The sequence below is a fragment of the Mya arenaria genome, chromosome 11 (genome assembly GCF_026914265.1).
Source record: "Mya arenaria isolate MELC-2E11 chromosome 11, ASM2691426v1".
Taxonomy (NCBI): domain Eukaryota; kingdom Metazoa; phylum Mollusca; class Bivalvia; order Myida; family Myidae; genus Mya; species Mya arenaria.
In genome coordinates, this window is record NC_069132.1 from 14,024,441 (window position 1) to 14,046,590 (window position 22,150).

Here is a 22,150-nt window from a genome sequence, read left to right on the forward strand (position 1 = left end):
AGGAACCTCATACTTGGTAGGTGTATTGGTCATGACCAGCAGATGAACCCTATTGATTTTGAGGTCAAAGGTCAAGGTCAGTGTGACCTTAACATGAAAAACGGTTTCCGATCAATAACTAGATGACCTGCCTCATATGCATCCAATGACAAATCAGCTGTCATTTCAGTCCATGCATATTTCATTCAATTGTCCAAATATTTCTGGCAACTTGGCGCTCAGGGGGCATAATGTTTGACAAACATCTCTTGTTGACATTTACACAAAGGCTGCATTTATATACAAAGTGCAGTTAACACTTTATGTAACTACATTACTGTTCAATTTTTCTGCCTAAATTAAAGAGGACAACATTCTGAAAACTTGTTGAAAGTCTAGCCTCAGTTGTGTCCCTACCTATATATTTATTGTGCTGTGTGTTTCAGGTGGACCCCACTAAGCCACCATCACCCCTCACCGGCGCTGGTCAACAACTACCAAGCCCCTCACCCAGTAAGCACAGTCAAAAACTCTTAGATTAATCCCAGTCCCACAGTGAAATAGTCTAGCAAAATTACAATTTACCACCAAGTTTTATAGAGGCCTTGTTCCATGGCCGAGAGTGTAAGATAGGTTCATCCTGACATGAGCGTAGGGTGTTTTGCGGAAACGAGGTTTACCGAGCGGCTATGGTAGATGCTTTTTCTCCCACCTCAGTTAAACAAAATTAAGTAAAAATGTATTTTTTTGCTGGAACTCTTTTATGCTTAGTGAAAGTAATTGCGCATAGATATGCCATAATTCATGGTTGTCATGGATATGCGCACAGTGATTCAGATGATGTTAATAGTCAAATCGGTCTTTAAATAGCTTAAGGAGAATGAAGCATTATTTCTTGAAAGGTGCATGAAAACTGTTTTATGATGACATTTGAAGCGAAAAGTTATTTATTAGCGTTCTAAATATTGCCACAAGAAAATGTTTCCATGATGCTACAGACAACAGTCTTTAACAAGGGAGGTAATTACAATGTGGTGATCATTAAAAAGAAGTTCCATACGGGCTTTTTATCTTCGCCCGTGGGCAAGATAAAAATTTCTAGCATAGTTAAATTATTGAATCTACTTATCTGAGGTGGGAGAAAAGTATTTCTAAAACTATTTAATGAAATCAGGTTACATGGCAAAATGAAAAAAGGGTGTTAATTTTGACATCTGTCATTTAAACAATACATCTTGTGTCACGCTGAGTAATTTAATTCATTCCTATGATGACAGATATGCATGTAAGCCTAGGATTCCATCATGTAAAGGCAATGAAAATTTCAATTTGTTCGTAACTAAGACATATATATATAGGCATTTTTTTTTAGAGCTATTGTTTTAATCAGTAAATAATGTAGAGTAGAAATGTATACTTCTTTCATCTAGTGTTATATATTTATAAATATATTCAGCGTGTTCTTATTCAAGCCTTGCTTATACTGTGAGCAGATAGTGAAAGCAATCACAATGAACATGCTTTAAGCCGTTATGTGATGTTGCAATATAGGCCCGAGAACTCCCAAAACTCTGCGTCGCTGTTGGTCTAGCTTTGAACTTCCTAAAAGCCCAATACCAGAGATCGTCTCCGTCACTAATCCAGAGACGAAACCAAGCAACCCAAAACGTCTACAGCGTTCTGGTAAACGGGAAACTGTGACATTCCTAGAGACTGTATCTTGTAACATCTGTGGCTGTAGGAGTAAAATACCTGCTCCTACGTCATACTTGCCTAAATGTAGTCAGCGGAAAGTAACCATCAGGGGTAAAGTTGCTCGCAGTTTGAAGCATGTATATCTTGTCCATGCATGAAGATTGAAGAAATTGACGTCTGCAGCACTGATGTTGTATGATGTAGATGTTGACATTTCACACTAAAGATAAGGACCAGTTTCCAGATCAATTATATCACATAATGTTGAGAGTGACTCTACCCCAAAACTGTATCGATGCTTTTAACTTCCGTTTACTACACTATCAATTTTGTACTCTTACTTTTATAGGTTAAGGGTGCACAACACATCTACTGTTACATGTATAATAAACATATTCCAGCTCTTATTTAATATGACCATCCTGTGGGTGGAGTCCTATTCCAGCAGTGTTCAATAATGCTTAACTAAAGTATTTGTTGCTATTTACCTCGCTTTAATGTGTCTGTTTTCATTATTGGAATTACTTTATGTTTTAACAGTTCTTACCTGCAAACACAGTTCTTGTTTAACGTGTTTATAATTAACCTAGATGATTGTGATGTCCAATACTGACATTCTATATCAGTTCTAATTGTGTATTATACTGTTGTCAATTTGTCAACTCAAGCCATATGGCAAAGTGTTAGTAGTCATTCTTGTGGACTGATCCAGTTTGAAGCATGGCTGTGGTTTAATTAGTGAGTGTGAAGTAATTCTAGTTAATAATTCATCATTACTACATGGTATTGTGTAGATATTTCAGATTCATCAGTGCATTGGAAGTTGGAATTAATGACTGTATGGAACTATCATTTTAAGGTTTGGTAATGTACAGTAGGGATATTGCAGTACTTTAATTGAAGTAATTTATTCATATTACCATAAGCTGACACATTTTTAGGTAAAGTTGAAGCGTATTGATATACTGCATAATATTGTTTCTTTTACAGATGTTTTCAATTTCTTTCAGTTTATCAAGGTGACTGGTTAAAGTTTTCTAAGATATAAAATTCAGGACTTTACCTGTACACCTTTTGTTGTTACAGCAAGTTCCTGCAGTGTGAGTAGCCGTGGTAGCAAGGAGGGTGTGTCCACCACCCCAACATCTTCCCGGGGTGCCCCCTCCCAGCCCCGCCCTCGTACACTGCCGCTGGACAAAGCAGGGGGTCGGGTCACACCAACAGAGAGGGCTGGAGGTAGAACATCAGGGCCTACAAGCCGCTTGTATACCAAAAAGGACCTTCCCTACACACCTACAGCCTCCAGCAGGATATCTGGGGAAGTGAGAAAAAAGACATCCCGATTTTCGGCCCCTCTGGAGGTAAAAGATGATAGTGCACCAGCATTGAGGCGGTCATCGTATGGCAGCAATCTGAACAAGAGCCACTCAAAGTCCCTGCACAGCCTCACATTTGACGAGGATGAGTTGGAACTGACCCCGCAGGGAGCAAACCGGCGACCCCGCTCCAAGTGGGGTGCCAAACTTTCAACCTTTGGCTCTGTTCCTGACCTGCTACAGCCAGAAAAGGATGGCAAGAAAAGCTCAGAGACCAGCTCTGTAGATTCAGGGCGTAGTGAGCCTGACATTAATGACAATGTTGTGAAACAATCTGATCAAAAGGAAAAGAAGACTTACACTAGGAAGTCTTTATCAACTTCTCAAAGTAAACCAAGTGACTTAGGTAGTAAAAGAGCAGCATCCAGCCGCTCTTTGGCTCCAAGCAGAAGTATTAGTGTAGAGGAGAAAAACGGACCATTAAAATCTGTGAGTGTTAGTATGACCAATCTAACAAGTACTACAAGCAAAAAGACAACAAAAGACCGGGACCTTATGCCTCCTCCAGCTGTGCCAGGCTCCAAGGCTAGGCCAAATAGAGCTGCCAAACGGGCAGATCCTCGTAGACGGACCACAGACAATTCGGGCTTCAGTCTGGAGGAGGCAAAGGACATTCTTAGTGGAAAATCATCAAAAATTGTTGAGATTAAAGAAAAGGCCAAACAGAAGAGGTCAACATCAATATCCCCCTCACGTAATTCTCATGGTAATCCCTTAGATTTAGAAGTGAAAAAGACTACAGATATAAATGACTTTATATCCAGTGCTGACACCGGTGTCCTACTAGCTTCAACTGAGATTGAGCTGACAGCAGCTGAGATGAGGCGCAAGTCAGCCCCTGGCTCCAGTACAGGCCTGCCCCTTGAGGCCTACCCCAATGATCCCCCAGAAAGGGATGTTGCCCCAGAATCTAGTAAATCCCGTACAAGGGCAACAAAAACTGCCAACACCAGCAAGTCAGTGAATCCTGTTGTTGATTCAGTAAAGCATAAAACAGAGCACAGCAAATCAAACAGTGATAGTGGAGACAATTCTCCAAGACTTTCAGAACATTCTAATGACAATGATGGTGAATGCCCTTCACCTAGTGTAAAGGATAGGATAGCGAGATTAAATAAGCATGTGACACAAACTGGACGTCAGTCTTCCACCAGTCCATATAGGGGCCAAGGGAGACCAACAAGCCCGACTGACAGTCCTAGACAGACTTCAGCGGTGCAGATCAACCTATCTTCAAGCTTAGACAACACAGTAGCTTCACCATCATCAGTTACATCTTGCAATACTCAGAGCTTGCTGACTGTGTCAGCAGACTCACCTAGACTGCTACCCTCTATTACACCCGAGGTGACTGGTTCACAGGACATGGAGATTGAAACCAGTCCACTGTCGGCTAGTACCCAGTCTACATTCCCCGCTGCTGTCCACACTCCATCAGCCAATATGGCTGCCAGTCCGGAGTCAGATACCCTGATGGGAGCCTTGTCCCCTGGTAACCATAGCAACTCCAGCCCCAGAAGTGTAGCAGACACAGGACTTGGCTCAGACACTGACCTTGATTCTAGGTATGGATTTTGTGTCATTATAAACTGTTGCAGCTCATAGCTAGATGAAATAATGATGTACAAGTTTTCATTCATTTAAATAAACATTCAATTAGCATGTTAAACGTTTTAAATTGCAGTTAATATTGTGATAAATTGCATGCTTGTTAATGCATCATTGTTGTTTTTCTTGAAGGTTGGATGCCATTTAAATTTTGGTTTACTAATAAAATTATAATGGTCATTCAAGTTGATGCAGTATACAGCATGGTGATATAGTTAGATTGATCAGATGTCATGAATTTTCAGAAAAAAAGTGTTTAGCGTTTATTTCATATTTCAGTCAATCTTTTCGAAGGTACCAGCTGTCCCAGCCCTCGTTGTCAGCATGCAAGGAGCAGTTTTACCAGACCTTCTCTTCCGTGGAAAGGTTTACTGAGATGGTCTCAGGTGTAAGTTTATGTTTAGTTATATGAACTATTTAAATAAAACAATAAAGACAGAAAAAGATAAAACCATTTTTAGCTCAACTATTCGAAGACTATGGAGAGCTATACTACTCACCCAAGCGTCGGCGTCGGCGTGACGCCTTGGTTAAGGTTTTGCATGCAAGCACACACAGGTTAATATCTCAGCAACTGCTTGAGGTATTGCATTGAGACTTTATACAGTGGTACTCAACCATCCAACCTTCTTAATAAACCAAGTTAGAAAACTCCTGTTTGCATTTAATGCAAGTAATTGCTCTTTATTATTCGACTTAAAAATTCTGGTTAAGGTTTTGCGTGCGAGCACACATAGGTTAATATCTCAGCAACTACTTGAGGTATTGCATTGAGACTTGATACAATGGTACTCAACCATCCAACCTACTTATTTAAACAAGTAAGATAACTCTAGTTTGCATTTAATGTAAATAAGTGCCCTTTATTATTCAACTAAGATATTCTGGTTAAGTTTTGCGTGTAAGGACACATAGGTTAATATCTTAACAACTACTTGAGGTATTGCATTAAGACTTTATACAATGGTACTCAACCATCCAACCTACATAATTAACCAAGTAAGATAACTCTAGTTTGTATTATATTCAAATTATGGCCCCTTCTTTAGACATAGAAATTCTGGTTAAGGTTTTGCTTGTTACCACTTTTAAGTCAAAACCTCAGTGAATACATCATTGTATTGCATTGAAACTTTACACACATGCTCCCAACCATTTAACCTTCTTCTTTAATCAAGTAAGATAACTCTATCTTTCATATTATATAATTTTTGCCCCCTTTATTTTGCGACTTCTGGTTGAGGTCTTGCATGTTAGCACACATATAGGATAATATCATGGCAATTACTTGATGTATTGCATTGAGACTTTATACAATGGTATTCAACCACCCAAAGTAATTGAATAACCAAGTTAGATAACTGTATTTTGCAAATAATGGCGCTTTATTATTAGACTTTAAAATTCTCGTTCAAATGTTCCATGTTAATGCATTTATGTTTATATCTCAGCACATCATGTATTGCATTGAAATCTAATCTAACAGTGATCCATGCATGTTTCGCCAAAACTTTTCAATCCTTACACTGAAAAGCGGCGGAATAGTCAAGCGCGCTGTCTCTGTGACAGCTCTTGTTCAAAATATGGTGGTGTTGATAGTTGGTAATAGTGTTCAATATGCTTAGTAGTTTGATGGTTTATGAAAAATAACTGTAAAATAAGTCTAGTTCACATACTGAGCATGCTTTTAGAGAAATAATGAGTAAAAACACATCATCTTACATGTATATATTGATTTTCAGCTGCGATCTCGTGGAGAGGATGTAAAGGATCTTCAGAACCAGTGTTGTCATCTGGCGTCCAGTTTGCGGTCAGCAGTTGGCCTTGAGCCTCCAACTGACCATCTGACAGGCCTTCTGACCACCCTGACTGACCGCCTCACCAGCATGGAGCACCGTATGGAGCACCGCATGACATGCATGGAGGAGAAAATAGACGCCCTCAGTGGGAACGCTGTCTCACACAAATAATGACTCATGGGCTTCAAATTACTCCTGCAGGACTATTGGAAGTTTTTATGTGTTTGAAACAGTTTATCAAAGAAAATTGAAACAAGCGCCCACTTTAATCAAAGCTCAGGTATATGTTTTGAATTGAAAGAGCGTTTACATTCAAATGTATGGTCTTGTCTTTGATCCAAACTTGCTAAGCTATGGTGAAATGTTCACATATCAAGCTATTCACATATCAAAATATATTATGTTGGTGCATCTTATAATGCAGCTTGTATCAAGCTTAGTGTCTAATTATAAGAAATACTCAATCATTTATGCAAGTTTGCGATAATATTGGATATTTTTCCATCTTGGTATATAAAGCAGGCAATTCATTATCAGTAAATGCTAGTATACAATTCATGACATGATGTTCTTTAGTATTTTAGTATTTTCATAATTTCAAAGAAAAAGATTGTTTTGAAAAAAGATCATTTGAAAATCAGATGATTATTAAAGGCACTAATACTAGTATCTTAGTTTTGTTCCCACATGATAAGAAGTTCTACTTAAGAACATATAATGTCTTACACAGAAAATCACTATTTGACTTGAACAGTGCTATACATTCAGTACAGGGAAGCCATTGGTTCATCCCCCACTATACTTGCTCAGTATTTTAACTGTTGTCTTCCGCTTTAAACATTCCAAGCATAATAAGTGTTATGCACATTACGACCAAAAATCTAGTATAATTGTGTTATGATATGAATTTGGAGGGCAGGTTATTATAAACGAAACTAGCCTATCTTCATTGGGCCATTTTTGTATTCATGTATACAATGTGTTGTGCCATAATTGCCACATTTATATTTGCGTTTATACTGTTTGGTGAAATTTATTTATTTTACTGTTGTTTAATGCTGATGCATATTGTTTTGTCAAAACCATTTCACAGTTCATGGTGTCAGTAATCATTTTGATCACATTGTTTCAAATACAGAAATTATGTACTTGATTCTTTAGATAATTATTAATTTATTGGTCTGTTGGTTTTTTATTTGTTTAGAAATATGTATGTAAAGAGCTGGCTCATAGGTCTTTATTTGAAGAACTATTTGATTTTATGAAACCCTTGTTTGTACAAGTGCAGTTGACTTAAAAAGTTGTTTGCAAAATCTGTCTGTATGTACAGGTAGGCTGTCTGATTCGTGCATAAAACACTTTCCACATGATGATTTGATGCCATAACCATTACCATACAAGGTACATCAGCTTACTCATTTATTTAAATTTGACTTAATCCCTTATTTTATGTGCCCTAGATATCAATTTAACTTGTAGAAAGTACACAAACCTGAATGATGCAGCCCTCAGAATGTATCAGAGATCTATATGTACCAATTTGTAAAGCGTTTTGCAATCCTGCTGTTAATAAAAAACACCAATTTTCCATTATGTTTGCATATGTAAATATGCATGGCTAAAATATTAACTAGCAAATAAACTACATTACAATTCTGAGAAATGTTTTAGTGTTTTGCAATTTCTTTGCTGTTTAAATCAAAGGTTTAGTATGATTTTGGAGAAAAAGATATGTATGTCAATTTTTTATTTTATTTCTTGGTTTGAAGGTGTGTTTTTTGTGGCTACAATATTGTATGTCGCACTTGTATATGATATAATAACGGCATATTATTTTAATACCTTGCCAGGAATCATGACCAGCCATGTGTCTTCACTTGTTTCTGAAATCTCATGTGTGTTTTGTCTCAGCAGTTGTCTCAAGTGGACTGTTTATGACTTTATTTATCAATGTATAATGACTTAATTTATTCATATATAATGATTTATGTAGCTGTGATTTCAACAACACAACAGTAAGCACAACTGGAGTGTAAAGGCTATTTAACATTGAGATGTTATAATCATATGGAATAATGCTTCGTAATTATAAATAACAAATATAATAAGATATTGATATATTTTTTATAATCAAATGTAACAGTTTGTAATCAAAGAAATAATGGGCTTCCACTTATTAGGGAAATGTCGGATAATAACATATATTATTTAGCATTGGGCAGTGATAACTACAAGTTGTTGTTTGTTAGTTTTATGCACGATAATTCTATATTTTTATTCATTATTGCTTTCAGCATGCATTCACACTGCTCAATGGATCAGTTATATCAACTGGAAATGAGTATCAATCAAACACTTATAACATTGAAAAATGAGTAACATTTATTGTTACTGAGTGAGTTGTTATAATGCACCTGTCAATTGGAACCACGCCGGGGGGATAGCCGGGGAAATTGACAGTGTTTTTACCTTCAAGGTGGCCCGTGCCGGGTGAATGCAGTGGTTTTGTCTTCGCACCAAAAATAGCCGGGATAGGGCCTTACCTGGGGTGCAGGGGAATTTGGCGGGGATTAACCAGCAGTTCGTCCTCGCAGTGCGGGGATTTTACCTGGGCTTGGCTGGAACGAAAGTCAAAGTCCCTGCTATTCCCCGGACCTGGGGGTGGCCGGGGTTACAATTGACTGGTGCATAACAGTATCATTATATATACATGTATGCATAAAAAATAGTCTTTCATCAAACATGTGTACTTAAGGTTGTTACTTTTTCATAAATTGATGGATAATTGTTTATGTATATAATGATTTGCATTATAAAATGATGTAAATAAAACTCCTATAATGTTCAGAGACATGGAAGAATTCAGTGTTTCATAATAAAAAGGATCTGCCAAGATTGTAGTTGTATTTGTGTTTCACTATTTTCACTGTTTTCATGACAGGAGACAGAAATATTTATTACGACGTGGGCATAGTACATTGCCAATAAACATACACATATATCATGGAATATAGAAATAACATTCAACAAGACTATGATGATATGTATATATAAATAAATATAGTAAACATTCACGTGTCAGGTAAATAAAAAAAAACAAGAAAAAACAACAAACAATCTAGAACGTCCGAGTATGTATTAATCACACACTCACTATTTGGGCAATAGTAATTATAGATTACATTGTGTGATCTCTGTCTTGTGAGCGTTGACGCCATGTTTGTGTTGATACAGAGGAGGGTTGGTCTATCAAAGGTACACAAACTGATACGATTAGTACTGTGTGTTTAGTATTTCATCATTCATATCTTATCAAAACGACGCAATTAGATCACGCTAACGGATGGTTTTAGTCGTATAAAGCGCATTTGTGAAACTTTGTTATCATATAGGTGTAGGTATATTCACCAAATCGGGAATACTGGTACATACCAGCTGGAAGTAGGATTTGTAATTGGTCCCAGATACTAACAATGGATAATCCGGGCTATAACCTGCCGGACGAGAAACCACCGCTCTATACATCACGGCAAGGTAACCTACATGGGTTTTGAATTAAGTTAGCTAGTCTCTGGATTAAGCCTGTCAAACTTTTGGAAAAGACATCATACAAGCAACAATTATTCATGCCTAATTCCTGAAAGTATGAAAAGGGAAATATTGTTTCTCACGTTTTTGGAATATCTTCGAACTATTTGACGTCATACTACATAGTTTATAACAAATGTTATGCGAAGTTAACATTGGGTCTGGTAATGATGCATACTGTTTACAATTGTTTAATGATAATTAAGTGTCGATAAATTAATTTATTATAAACATTCGTCGTTTATAAACTCGGGTCAAAACAAGCGTATGTTGTATACCAGAAGCCTTATAAATATTCGAAACTTATGTATAACACTTTAATTTAATTATTACGTTTGTTAAAAGCTTTCGTATTTATGAACATTTTGTAATAGGCCTTATTATGAAATGAATAATAATTTCAAAGGGAATATAGCTACATAGCTGCGCGGTTGTCATGGCAACAAAACACGTGAACATTAATGTTGAGGAGGACATGCGATAATATAAAACATATTTTAATTGTTTAATGACCATGTCAAAAACACAGTGATTTGATGGGAATGAACTCCTGCTTTGGTGTCATTTGACCTGTACAAAATTTAGTGACATTTAGCCTAAACTTTTTTTCTAGCAATAAATAACTATGAATTACTGCAGCTTAACAATTTCAGACATAAACGAAATGCCTAAAAAGAGGTTTAGGCATTTTGAGATGTTCTGACATTTCATTCCCATCAAATCACTGTGGGGTGTCGAGCGTCTTCCCATATCAAAGGAAAATAACTGCAGTTATTAGCGATTTGGCATATATATACTTCGACGTATCAAAGTGAACTACATGCATATATGTACAGTTTGCATTGGTTTTACAACAACATACCATTTTAATAGTAGCCTTTAATGATGGCGCGGCTACAAACGAATATCTTTATTTATTAAAGTGCCTATAAATTTGCTGTTTGAATCCCTTGTATCGCCTTTCAGTCTTAGCTTGGATAAAATAACGCCATATCTACATAAAATAACATAAGTAGATATCTCTCCAATTCATTTCGATCGTTCGCCTTTATGAGATGTTACCTCATTCATACATACATGTAAAAGCATGGGTGAATACAGGAAACTTTTCTTGACCTCAAATCAATTACTGGTAAGTACGAATTTGTTAGAATTGAAGTCATCTTTAAATTTTTGTTGTACTCATTAGCTATCTAATTCAAATTCTCAGGTCATTAAGTGATTTCTTTCTAGCAAAAAGTATATAATGGTCAGAACTTTTTTTAAGTTACGTACGTTGTTAAAGGCATCATAGTTAAGTTTTAAAGAAGAAATATTCTATGATATATATATGCTCATAAATGTAAGATAAGGACAGCTGTAACAGTTGTCTCAAAACTTATCACTTTAGTATAATGAATAACTGCAGATCACAGATATGTGTCTACGAAAGTAATGTATGGTAGTAAATATGGCTCAAGTACCTCAAATGCTCCACACAGTGTTTAGATTCGATAGTTTTCGATTGAAGGTGAGCACGCACACGTCCAAAAGTGTATCGAAGCTTGAACTTCCTCTTATGTGAAATTCTGGAATTGCTTATTTTATTTCGAAAATCGCCTTTGTATTTATTTGTAATCATTTGTATTTTAATGTTTAAAAGACATAAACTGATCCTGGATTTGTGTCACGTTTTTAGGGAGTATTTTCAGGGGGAAAATGCCCAAATGACGATACACACGTAGTTGTTTCAAACATTTATTCATAGAATGTATATTTAATACAAAATATATGTTTGAACCGTAGGCCGTAAATATAACATTTGAACAAATATTTCAACAACACTATGAGTTGACTTATTGACATCTGTGATTACTATATGATAACATTAATAACCATTACATAAGTTATAGTATATTTATACTTTTATATCTACAGATAAACAAACGCCATGCCGGAGTTAAAAGGTCGATTGCGTCTTAAGTTTGTATGTTTGACAATTTAGTTTGTATTTTTGACTGTAAACTGAATCAAAAGAGTTCTCAAGATGTTAAGCTGGATGAGAAAAGCGCTGTCTTGTCAATACTTACTCTCCAAGGCTCCTATATAGTTTCTGATGTGTGTCTAGAGACTGGTCTTATTTTCACTTATAAATGAATTGAATTTACACATTGTCCATGCAGTGCCTCAGTACAATTGTCGCGTTCTTTCCTTGTTTGGATTTTTATGTTTTTGATCCTAAATTTAAAAACCATTCTCGCGTTTGGTAGACAGAAATGACATAGAATCATGGGAATGTTGCATACCTGTCTTCTCCGGATGCTCCCCCGCATAGTGGTGCTATTCCCAGCCGCGTTACCGGTACGAAAAAAGTACGGGGCTCAAGGTATTGTCACATGACCATTGTCACATGATCATTACTAATACAAAATGGCGGACCAGGAAGGAGAACGGACTCCATTATTACTCGAAAACAGCAGTGATCCTCCGCCTGAATACACACAATATCCAGCAGGTTAAATCGTTATTATAAACGTTTTTATATAAACGATTCGTAATTTTCCAATTTATCTGTCAAACCATTGCAGTGAATACACGGTCAACTTATTTAGTTATTTAGTATTTGTTTGTTTGTTTGTTTGTTTTAATCGTTTAGTATACATGCAAGACTTTTACTTTTGTTTAGTTCTTACTGACTGAAGGAAACATAACATCCTAGAGTTAATAAACCTTATACGTGCATTGCAAGAGAGCGGCAATTGTCAAGTACTGAAGCACACAGTGATCAAGTTGTTGGGAATGGATCAGTTCTAAGCCTAAGGTTCTGTGTTCTATATGCCTGTTCGGGCTTTTTTAATAATTAGTACAGGCATCGAAATTATACTTTTGAATGATAAAGCCCAAATTCTTCTATCATTGCTTAACATGAAATAATTTAGCAAGCCCTGCTGCATAAAGCCCAGAATTTGAACAAATCTGGAAAAAAATACCAGTTCAGGGCATGCAGGCTTGTGTTATTTTCAACTACTATACAGATTGTCAGACAGGAATTGTAAATAGGTCTTTTACACATGAATATGTTTTAAAACTATATATTCATCACTTTAAACGTTCTTCAGAGCTTATGTTATTTGTTCATCATTGCAACATAAAAAGAAAGCCTATGCTCATCTATTATTCGCCATTGATTGTTGTATTGTCAACTAACCATTGTAAAGTTTATATTTAATTTTTATTTTATTTCTATTCGTGGATGTATTGATATATGCATTGCCATTGCATGCTAATAGCATTGCAGTTGAAGATTTACAGCTACAGATATCAAGCAAAACACAAAACAGTTATAAAAAAAATCAACTGCAAGGGAAGTCAGCTCTTGTTTTTAAATGACAATTTAAGTAACAATTCATATCTTTATTTGATATGACAAATATCTTAAACATTTATTTAACAGTGGGCTTTGAAAAAATATTAAATAACATATTCATTTTGCAGAAGATGATGGACAACCTAGACAGCCGTCAGCTCCTACCATTGGGGGCCCCCAGTCAGCCCCATACCCAGGGCCACCTACTCCATACTTGCCTGGACCCCCACCCCAGCAAGTGACAGTGCCGCCCATAGGCCCAGATGAGTTGCCCCCTCCTTACACACCAATGGGTGCCCCAGGGTCGTCTCTTTCCATAAATTGTAAAGTGTGTCAGAACATTGTGTGTATTGATGGAAAACAACACCAGAATGTAGTCAAGTGTGATGTTTGTAAAGAAGCAACTGTAAGTGTCTTCATACAAATACTATAATACGTTTATGCACAATCATTTCAAAGCTAAAAGATTTTCAAGATGTCGATTATTTCAGACTTATTTATGACTAATCGGTTTTACATCATATTGAAATTTCACTACCTTGGGACATTAGTTTTAGATTTTAAAGAAAATGAAAATCAATGATTTATATTAATAGATTAACAAGTCCACCCCAAATAACATGAAACACAAGAACAAGTGGTATCTGGGACAATAGGTTAACTAGATATATATTTTTCATTTTTTTCAATAGTTGTTCATCTTTTTAAATTTAATTTATGGGTTCAAAGTTAGCATTCTGCTATTTTTTTTGCTCTATTCAGTTAAATTATTTGGAATGTTGTGTGTTTGATCCTGAGCAAAGGAATTTTTATCATTATTAAAGATAAAAAAGGTCTCTTTTATTTCTGTATTTATGTTCTGTGTATTCATTTCTTATTTATTTTTATCTCTATTTTTATCATTTGTATTTACTGGGTATTTGTTATTTGAACAGTCACGTTGAAAATCAATGCACTGATTAACAATGGTGTTTATTTAAAATTAATTATTTTACAATGACTTTAAACAAGTTATAACAACTATATTAATCACTGTCCTTGTCCCACAAGTGTGATCTTGTGTTGTGGGGGAAACTGGAACTCCCAGAGGAAGTCAGGCCACAGACGAAACTCACATACAACCAAACTCAAGGAAAAATGTTAAACATGTAGCCTGTACGGGAATCAGAACCAACGAAATACAAGTACTCATTGAAAATCTCTACTATAACATGTAACAACTAAGCCATGCCCATATAACGATTAAGTCAGCATTAATTCACAATATTAACTCTTATATTGTGAATTAAATATCTATTTTAAATTAAATGGCCAATTTGCTGTTTCGGATATTAGTGTTTGTTATAAAGATATATATTAGGCAGAGTGTTGTCTGTATGCATTTGCTTTGGAAAGTTTGTTATATTGTACTTATTGGTGATTTTAATTACTGTAGTGGCATAACAGGCATTATTTTAAAAATGAGATATGTTTTTTTCAGCCAATCAAAGCTCCACCACCAGGGAAGAAGTATGTCAGGTGTCCCTGTAATTGTCTTTTAATCTGCCGAAGTACAGCATTCAAAATTGCTTGTCCTAGAGCTAACTGGTAAGCTTTTTGTTATGTAAATGGTTTTCCTAAGTGTCAAATTGCATAGTTATATACTTTTATATGTATCATAAAACATACAAATCCTTTATAAACTCTTTATTGGCATTACTGCTTTAAGCCTTTCCAAGTACTAACAAAGAATGTTTTTTACATTTTGCCACTTAACATGGCAAATTGCAGTTAAAGCTTTACAGCTATAGGCATCAAGCAAACTCACAATATCAACATCTTAAAAAGTAGTAGTGTTGATATTTTAAAACAAATATTGCAAACAAAGATATTTTATTTAATAAGTCACAGATAAAATTCCTGTATCAAATGATTATTCATGATAAAATGGCTTCTTTAGATTTAATATTCCCATTCTAAAATATAAAAAGGATGTATTATAGTTTTACCTGCGGCAGGCGGGCGGGCAATATCCAGTTTGTTGTCTGCTCACTTTCTTTATGAGCCTTTATCCAATCCTTTCCAAATTCCTTCAGAGTGTGTATGTTTGATGTCCAGCCATATCGCTCTCATCACTACAGAGTTATCCCACTTTAATTGTAAAAATTACCTCAAATTTGTCTTGTCCAATCAATAAATTTTGAGGCCTTTGTCCAATCATTATGTCTACCAAATTTGGGCAGAATGTGTATTGGACTAATATCTTGTTAATATTTGTATATTGTGAGACTACAATTTTTTTTTAAATGAAGCTAGCCTTGCATTTTTCATATATGATCATGCCAATTTTTGGTCTTTATTTACCTCATACTATGAGGCTCATAGTATGATTTCATCTGAAGATGAGAGTTTTTAGGATATAGTGTACAGGTCAAGCATTGTATTACAGCAAGCGAATCATCACGCTGGGTGGTGGTGGAATGGTTCAAACGGGCATCAGGGCGCCAAACACCAACAGAGTCCAGTGTGTCTTCTGCAACCAGACATTTGTGGTACGAGTCTTTATTTTGTATTAAGTAAAGATAATCAATTTAATGGAGAATGTCAAGGCAGGAAGTGAATGCAGGTAACAAATGGGGCAAATGTTTTTATCTGTTAAAAAATGATTTAATGTGGGAAGGCAAGCAAGGCATCCTGTATATGATGTAACAATTAATCTGACTGTATTTATAGTTAAACTGCTGTTTTATGTTCTTTTTTCAGTTTGCAGTTATAAGAACCCCTTATGCAAGATGTCCGCATTGCCAGAGGGTGTAAGTATTTCTACAGAAAAAATAAATCAATAGTTCTTACAATTGGCCAACGTTGTGAAAGTGATTATTGTTACGTTCATATCTTTACTGCTCTGGAAGTTTGGATAAGCTTGTAGTCATAGTATTTCTAACAAGATTTGAAACAACTGTTTCAGCTGTACTTGATTTATTTAAATTAGGGATGGCAACGAGTAGTAAAATTGGTACTCGAGTACTTGGACAATCTTTCGATCGAGTACTCGGGTAATCGATTACTCGGGTACTCGGAAAAAATGAATTCATTTTTGGGAAAGACAAGATCGTGTATACATGTATCATTAATGGCGTAGATTGTGCGTTGATCGTATTAGTGGACATTTTCATCTTTAAATTAGACTTTCATTTATGTACGTTAACAGAAAATTAAATAAAAGGAAAACAAATGCTGTTTCATGCTTTTAATATTGTCTTTTTCATTTCACTTTATTGATTTTATATAAGAATGCACTGCAAATTAGCTACAAAAGCTTGAAGGTTAAACCCGGATTTTATTTGAGTGTCTAGATAATCGAGATTTATAATGAACATCAATCAGAATTACAATGAACAAAAATTAATAGCATACATACAAAAATGAACATAATACTTCGTACTGTATAATTGTTGTTTACCTCATAATTCTTAATTTAAGATATCAACCAATCAGTTGTGATAAGCATTGCAAAAATATTCAAAATAAGCCCATTAAGAAATCAATGCTTGTAACGGTCACTACTCGTTCGCTCGTTAGCGTCCATTGTTTGGTGAAAGGTCTCGAATTGTGTAGGTGAAAGTTCCGCAATCAAAACTTCGTTAATTGACATCAGTGCTAATTGATAATAGGGGCCATTTGTTGACAGTTTGCAACTCTCAACTAATTTATTAGGGTCATTGTGTACACAGCGGGGATTAGAGGGACCTTAAATTGTCCTCTTGGCAACTAACCAGATCTGTTACTAAGTCTGTAAATTGTGTATTTTGTGATTTTTATAGATTTTTTTTCCGAGTAGTCGAGTAGTGATTTGGTACTCGAGTACTCGGATGTTCGATCCAGTACTTGAGTACTCGAGTACTTGTTGCCATCCCTATTTTAAATATATAAGATCATTATTAAAAAGTTCACAATTAAACATATACACCGGTCACATTGACCACGTTGTTAACTTCCAACAAAGTTCTGAACAATCGGCCCAATGTTTTTCAATTTGAATAAAATTCAAACAGCCATTATCTTTCGAAATGAATGATTAACTTATGGAAGTGTATCACAGTTATAACAAAAATTGTATGTTTTCAGGTCTTGTGTAGTGTCAAACTTCATTCGGCGACGTGTGTTGGTCTATGTCATTTTGGGACTCGTGTTTTTAGGAGGTGGAATTGGTGTCACGGTAAGTCTCAAATAAAGAACAATATATGTAAATTCCTGTCTAGACATTACAGTTCTGCTCTTAAGAATAAAATAAGCAAAAAGAATTGTCTAGATTTGATGGAAATGATTCTTAAAAAAAAAAAGGCAAAAAAGATAACTTCATATACTAATTTTATAGTATGGACCGATTGAGGTTCCAAAGTTATGTTATGAATATCAGAATTAGATTTAAAAACAAATATGTAGAAAGGGAGCTGTTTTGTTTTTAAAATTATAAAATAAGTTTGAAACAAAATGTAATGTACATGTATAACTGTTATGCATCTGTAATTGTTTGTTAAGGTTGGCACATATGCGGCTGCCGAGAATTCTGGTGGAATATACACAGTCTGGATAGGTGAGTCACACCATTCTGTAGAGATCTGTACTTGTCTGGATAGGCGAGTCACACCACTTTGTAGAGATGTGTTCTTGCCTGGATATGTGAGTCACACCATTCTGTAGAGATGTGTACTTGTCTTGATAGGTGAGTCACACCATTCTGTAGAGATGTGTACTTGTCTGGATAGGTGAGTCACACCATTCTGTAGAGATCTGTACTTGTCTGGATAGGCGAGTCACACCATTCTGTAGAGATGTGTACTTGTCTGGATAGGTGAGTCACACCATTCTGTAGAGATCTGTACTTGTCTGGATAGGCAAGTCACACCATTCTGTAGAGATGTGTACTTGTCTGGATAGGCGAGTCACACCACTTTGTAGAGATCTGTACTTGTCTTGATAGGTGAGTCACACCATTCTGTAGAGATCTGTACTTGTCTGGATAGGCAAGTCACACCATTCTGTAGAGATCTGTACTTGTCTGGATAGGTGAGTCACACCATTCTGTAGAGATCTGTACTTGTCTGGATAGGCGAGTCACACCACTTTGTAGAGATGTGTACTTGTCTTGATAGGTGAGTCACACCATTCTGTAGAGATGTGTACTTGTCTGGATAGGTGAGTCACACCATTCTGTAGAGATCTGTACTTGTCTGGATAGGCAAGTCACACCATTCTGTAGAGATGTGTACTTGTCTGGTTAGGCGAGTCACACCACTTTGTACAGATCTGTACTTGTCTTGATAGGTGAGTCACACCATTCTGTAGAGATCTGTACTTGTCTGGATAGGCAAGTCACACCATTCTGTAGAGATCTGTACTTGTCTGGATAGGTGAGTCACACCATTCTGTAGAGATGTGTACTTGTCTGGATAGGCGAGTCACACCACTTTGTAGAGATGTGTACTTGTCTTGATAGGTGAGTCACACCATTCTGTAGAGATCTGTACTTGTCTGGATAGGCAAGTCACACCATTCTGTAGAGATGTGTACTTGTCTGGATAGGTGAGTCACACCACTTTGTAGAGATGTGTACTTGTCTTGATAGGTGAGTCACACCATTCTGTAGAGATGTGTACTTGTCTGGATAGGTGAGTCACACCATTTTGTAGAGATGTGTACTTGTCTGGATAGGTGAGTCATACCATTCTGTTGCCAATCTCTGTAGAAATCTGTTCTTGTCTGGATAGGTGAGTCGCACCATTCTGTACAGATCTGTTCTATAGAATTATCTTCCTTTTTTTGTAGCCGAAACTTGACAAAATTTTACTCAAAATATTACCGGTATAAAATTTTTAAACTGATTTCTTGTTATAATGAAAGTAATATATTGTATCTATTATTGTATGTTGTATTTTTTTATCGAAAACCAGTTTTACATTAAATAACAAATGTTAATGTTAATAAACTTGTTCAAATATCATTTTTGATCCAAGATTGATGTTAATATTTGCCAGGAGCCTTTGTGATTGGTGCAATGATGTTGGTTCGAGCCATGTACCTCGGCATGATCCGTACAAGCCAAGTACTCGGACCTGCATGAAACTAACAAAATGGCCACATCGTGGAAGTACACATGAAGTCTGACTATGTAAAATAAATGGTTACATGCACTTGGAAGATGAAGGCTTAAAGATGTGGATTTTGTTACTTCTACATGTATTTCACAAAAGCCATGTTTCTTTCATATGGCTGTTCAAATCTAGTTTTTAATTTACATACATGTAACTGTGATATTATTTATAATATTATAACATGCCAATTTTATCCACAGCATTGTGCTTCTATGCTTTTGTTCTTATTGCACTGTATTGTAAAATGTCTGCAATTGATACAGTTTGCATACCCTGAGAGCTCTGTTACTGTGTTTTTTAGCATATTTTCTGTGAAAAGTGTTGAACTATTCAGCAAAAGGCAGGAAGGAATCCTGGAAGACACTTGACCATAGAGGTTTTTGTTTTAGTTTTTGTTATAGTAGAATTACTTTTCTTTCAAGAGCTTTCTACATTTGAAAGTTTTGCACATTATTAATTATGTATTTTAAGTGATTGATACTAACCAATTTCTTGTTGTAAACTCATTATATTTTGTTTTGACGGATGAGATATTATATTTAAGACTTACAATCTTGGAAATTTACAATTGTACAGGCTTTTTTGGTCTAAAATCAGTGGTAGAAGTAATTCTATGAGTCATGGGTATAGTACATAATTAATCCTAAGTGCGTTTTCGTACACCAAGGAAAGACTTGGCACTGTTCAGTACTACTGTGGAAAATCTAGGTACAAAATCAATCCAATGATACTCATGAAACAGACCCCAGATATCGGTTATCAATGTTTAACTTTGATTTGTCAATAAATTTGTCAATGTGCAATATGTTTTTGTAATAGCTATAAATGTTCACCTATCTCGGCATAATTTACTTAATATTTGAAACTCATTGTCAAATAAATGCTTGACATGTTTTGTTTATTTTGATGTTAATTTTGATAATACTGAAAATAGATTATTCAAAAAAATCAATCTAGTGTATGTTTGTCATGGCTGAAAGGCCTGTACTAAGATGATGGAACCATAGGCAGAATTCAGTGTAATGCAATCAACACATTCAATTACATCCTCACTATATATTCACCTTTAATAAAATTTTGTTCTAAATTTTATTGATAGCAGGGGTTTGAACAACTGATTACTGTCAATCCTAAAAAACAGCAGGTGATCTGTTTGAGTTTGAGGGTTTCATGCCCAACGCGGGCTAAAGGGGCTTATATCTCTTGAAATTGTTTTCAAAGTCATTTCTATTTGTATGTACATGCAGATCCTACTGTTTTTGTTGCAAATGAGCAAGCAAAAATACAATCCTAACTACAATTGTCTGCAGTTACAAGCTCTCAATCCTAATTTCAGGATTAATACAGAACCTGAGGATCGCTGTTAAAAACCACAGCCTTTAACAGTTAATTAACCCTAATTTGGTACATACGAGTAGAATAGTTAGATGCATCATCTGAATGTTCATTACGATTCATGAGGAATGACTTCCAAATTATTCCTTGAAAAGTGCTACAGACATGCCACCTTAAAAGCATACAATACATGTAAGTCTCCAACTGGAAGTTGTAGTATAAAAATTCATTTTATGCATTGATCCCTAAGCTTGACCTGGACCTTTTGAGCTTTAGGCTCGAATTCATTAACAATCGTCAGTCTGTTGAGTGTTTATCAGGATCAAGCTAAGCACACATCTTTTGATTTGGTGAAGTTTGTGTAATATTTTCAGTAATTTGACTTATCTGCATCACCTCAATGTGACTAGTCCAGGCATGAAATCATGGTTATACTTGAGTCAAGTCATTTCTCATTCTCTACCTGAACTAAAATTTTCCACACTACAACATGGCATGTTTCAAATGTTTTACAATTTTCGGAAGCCAATCACATATAAATCATGTTGATAAAACATCATTGCACTATATTCTTTTGTAAAGTAATCACAGGGCAAACAAAAAAGGCCTTGTAGGGGATACCCTTAGTATTTGGGCCTATACGGACAGTATACCTCTAAAATATAAAATATTTTTACGACCTTCCCTTGAACTTTGGAAATATCAATCACTTACATCTTTTGTGATAAGTCAACTCAAAATAGATGTCAAGTTGTGTCTGTTGTACTTTAAAATGAGATTGTAAGGCGTTATTGAACATGTATGTATGTGAACATGGCTGTTATAATGTTTATTGTATTTAAATCTATGTAAACATTATCAATAGGGGTCATCCGCTGATCATATTTAAACAGACTATCAAGTATGAAGTTCCTAGGCCCAAGTGTTTTTTATTGTTAAACAGATTTTAAGCTCAAGGTCACCATGACCATGACCTTTTAATCAAAAGGGTTCACCTACTGGTCATGACCCAGCTGTTTACCAAGTTCAAGGTCTCTGAGCCCTTGTGTTCTTCAATTATTTATTGGAACAGATTTACGCCTTAATTTAACAACCTTGACCCACTGACCTCAAATCTGCTCATCAGTTCATCTGCTGACCATGACCAATCTGCCTACACAGTTTGAGGTCCCTGTTGGGATGAACGGACCGACAGTTCAACAACTCTATACTGTCCTTTGGTGACATAAAAAAGTATTGAAGTCCAGTAAAATCATAAAACTAACTGGACTCAAGTACATTTTTTTATGA

The 22,150-nt window shown here is 35.6% G+C and overlaps 2 protein-coding genes across 5 annotated transcripts in view; both read left to right on the top strand.

Moving 5' to 3' along the window:
• The window catches only part of LOC128208076 (mitogen-activated protein kinase-binding protein 1-like), a 48,211-nt gene extending 38,905 nt beyond the window's left edge, over positions 1–9,306 (top strand). For 2 of the 4 annotated variants that reach the window (XM_052911403.1, XM_052911404.1), the window contains 5 exons: positions 426–492; positions 1,531–1,785; positions 2,761–4,615; positions 4,938–5,046; positions 6,401–9,306. In XM_052911403.1, coding sequence (XP_052767363.1) covers positions 426–492; positions 1,531–1,785; positions 2,761–4,615; positions 4,938–5,046; positions 6,401–6,628 — 2,514 coding nt within the window. In that variant the 3' untranslated portion in view covers positions 6,629–9,306. The remainder of the gene's footprint in view (positions 1–425; positions 493–1,530; positions 1,786–2,760; positions 4,616–4,937; positions 5,047–6,400) is intronic. The other 2 variants (XM_052911405.1, XM_052911406.1) reach the window with 2 other exon arrangements.
• Positions 9,307–12,425: 3,119 nt separating this feature from the next.
• Positions 12,426–20,477, top strand: LOC128209646 (type 2 phosphatidylinositol 4,5-bisphosphate 4-phosphatase-like). Its single transcript, XM_052913771.1, has 8 exons — positions 12,426–12,539; positions 13,520–13,797; positions 14,872–14,978; positions 15,820–15,922; positions 16,134–16,183; positions 17,499–17,589; positions 17,913–17,967; positions 19,409–20,477. Exons 1-8 carry the CDS (start codon positions 12,455–12,457, stop codon positions 19,492–19,494), a joined length of 855 nt encoding a protein of 284 aa, XP_052769731.1. The 5' UTR covers positions 12,426–12,454; the 3' UTR covers positions 19,495–20,477.
• Positions 20,478–22,150: the final 1,673 nt, after the last annotated feature.

Excerpts from the sequence above, each read along its gene's own strand:
- LOC128209646 (XM_052913771.1), top strand. The coding sequence starts at position 12,455 with ATGGCGGACCAGGAAGGAGAACGGACTCCATTATTACTCGAAAACAGC. Across the intron at positions 12,540-13,519 it reads ATACACACAATATCCAGCAG|AAGATGATGGACAACCTAGA; the intron begins GTTAAATCGTTA and ends TTCATTTTGCAG. Across the intron at positions 15,923-16,133 it reads TCTGCAACCAGACATTTGTG|TTTGCAGTTATAAGAACCCC; the intron begins GTACGAGTCTTT and ends TTCTTTTTTCAG.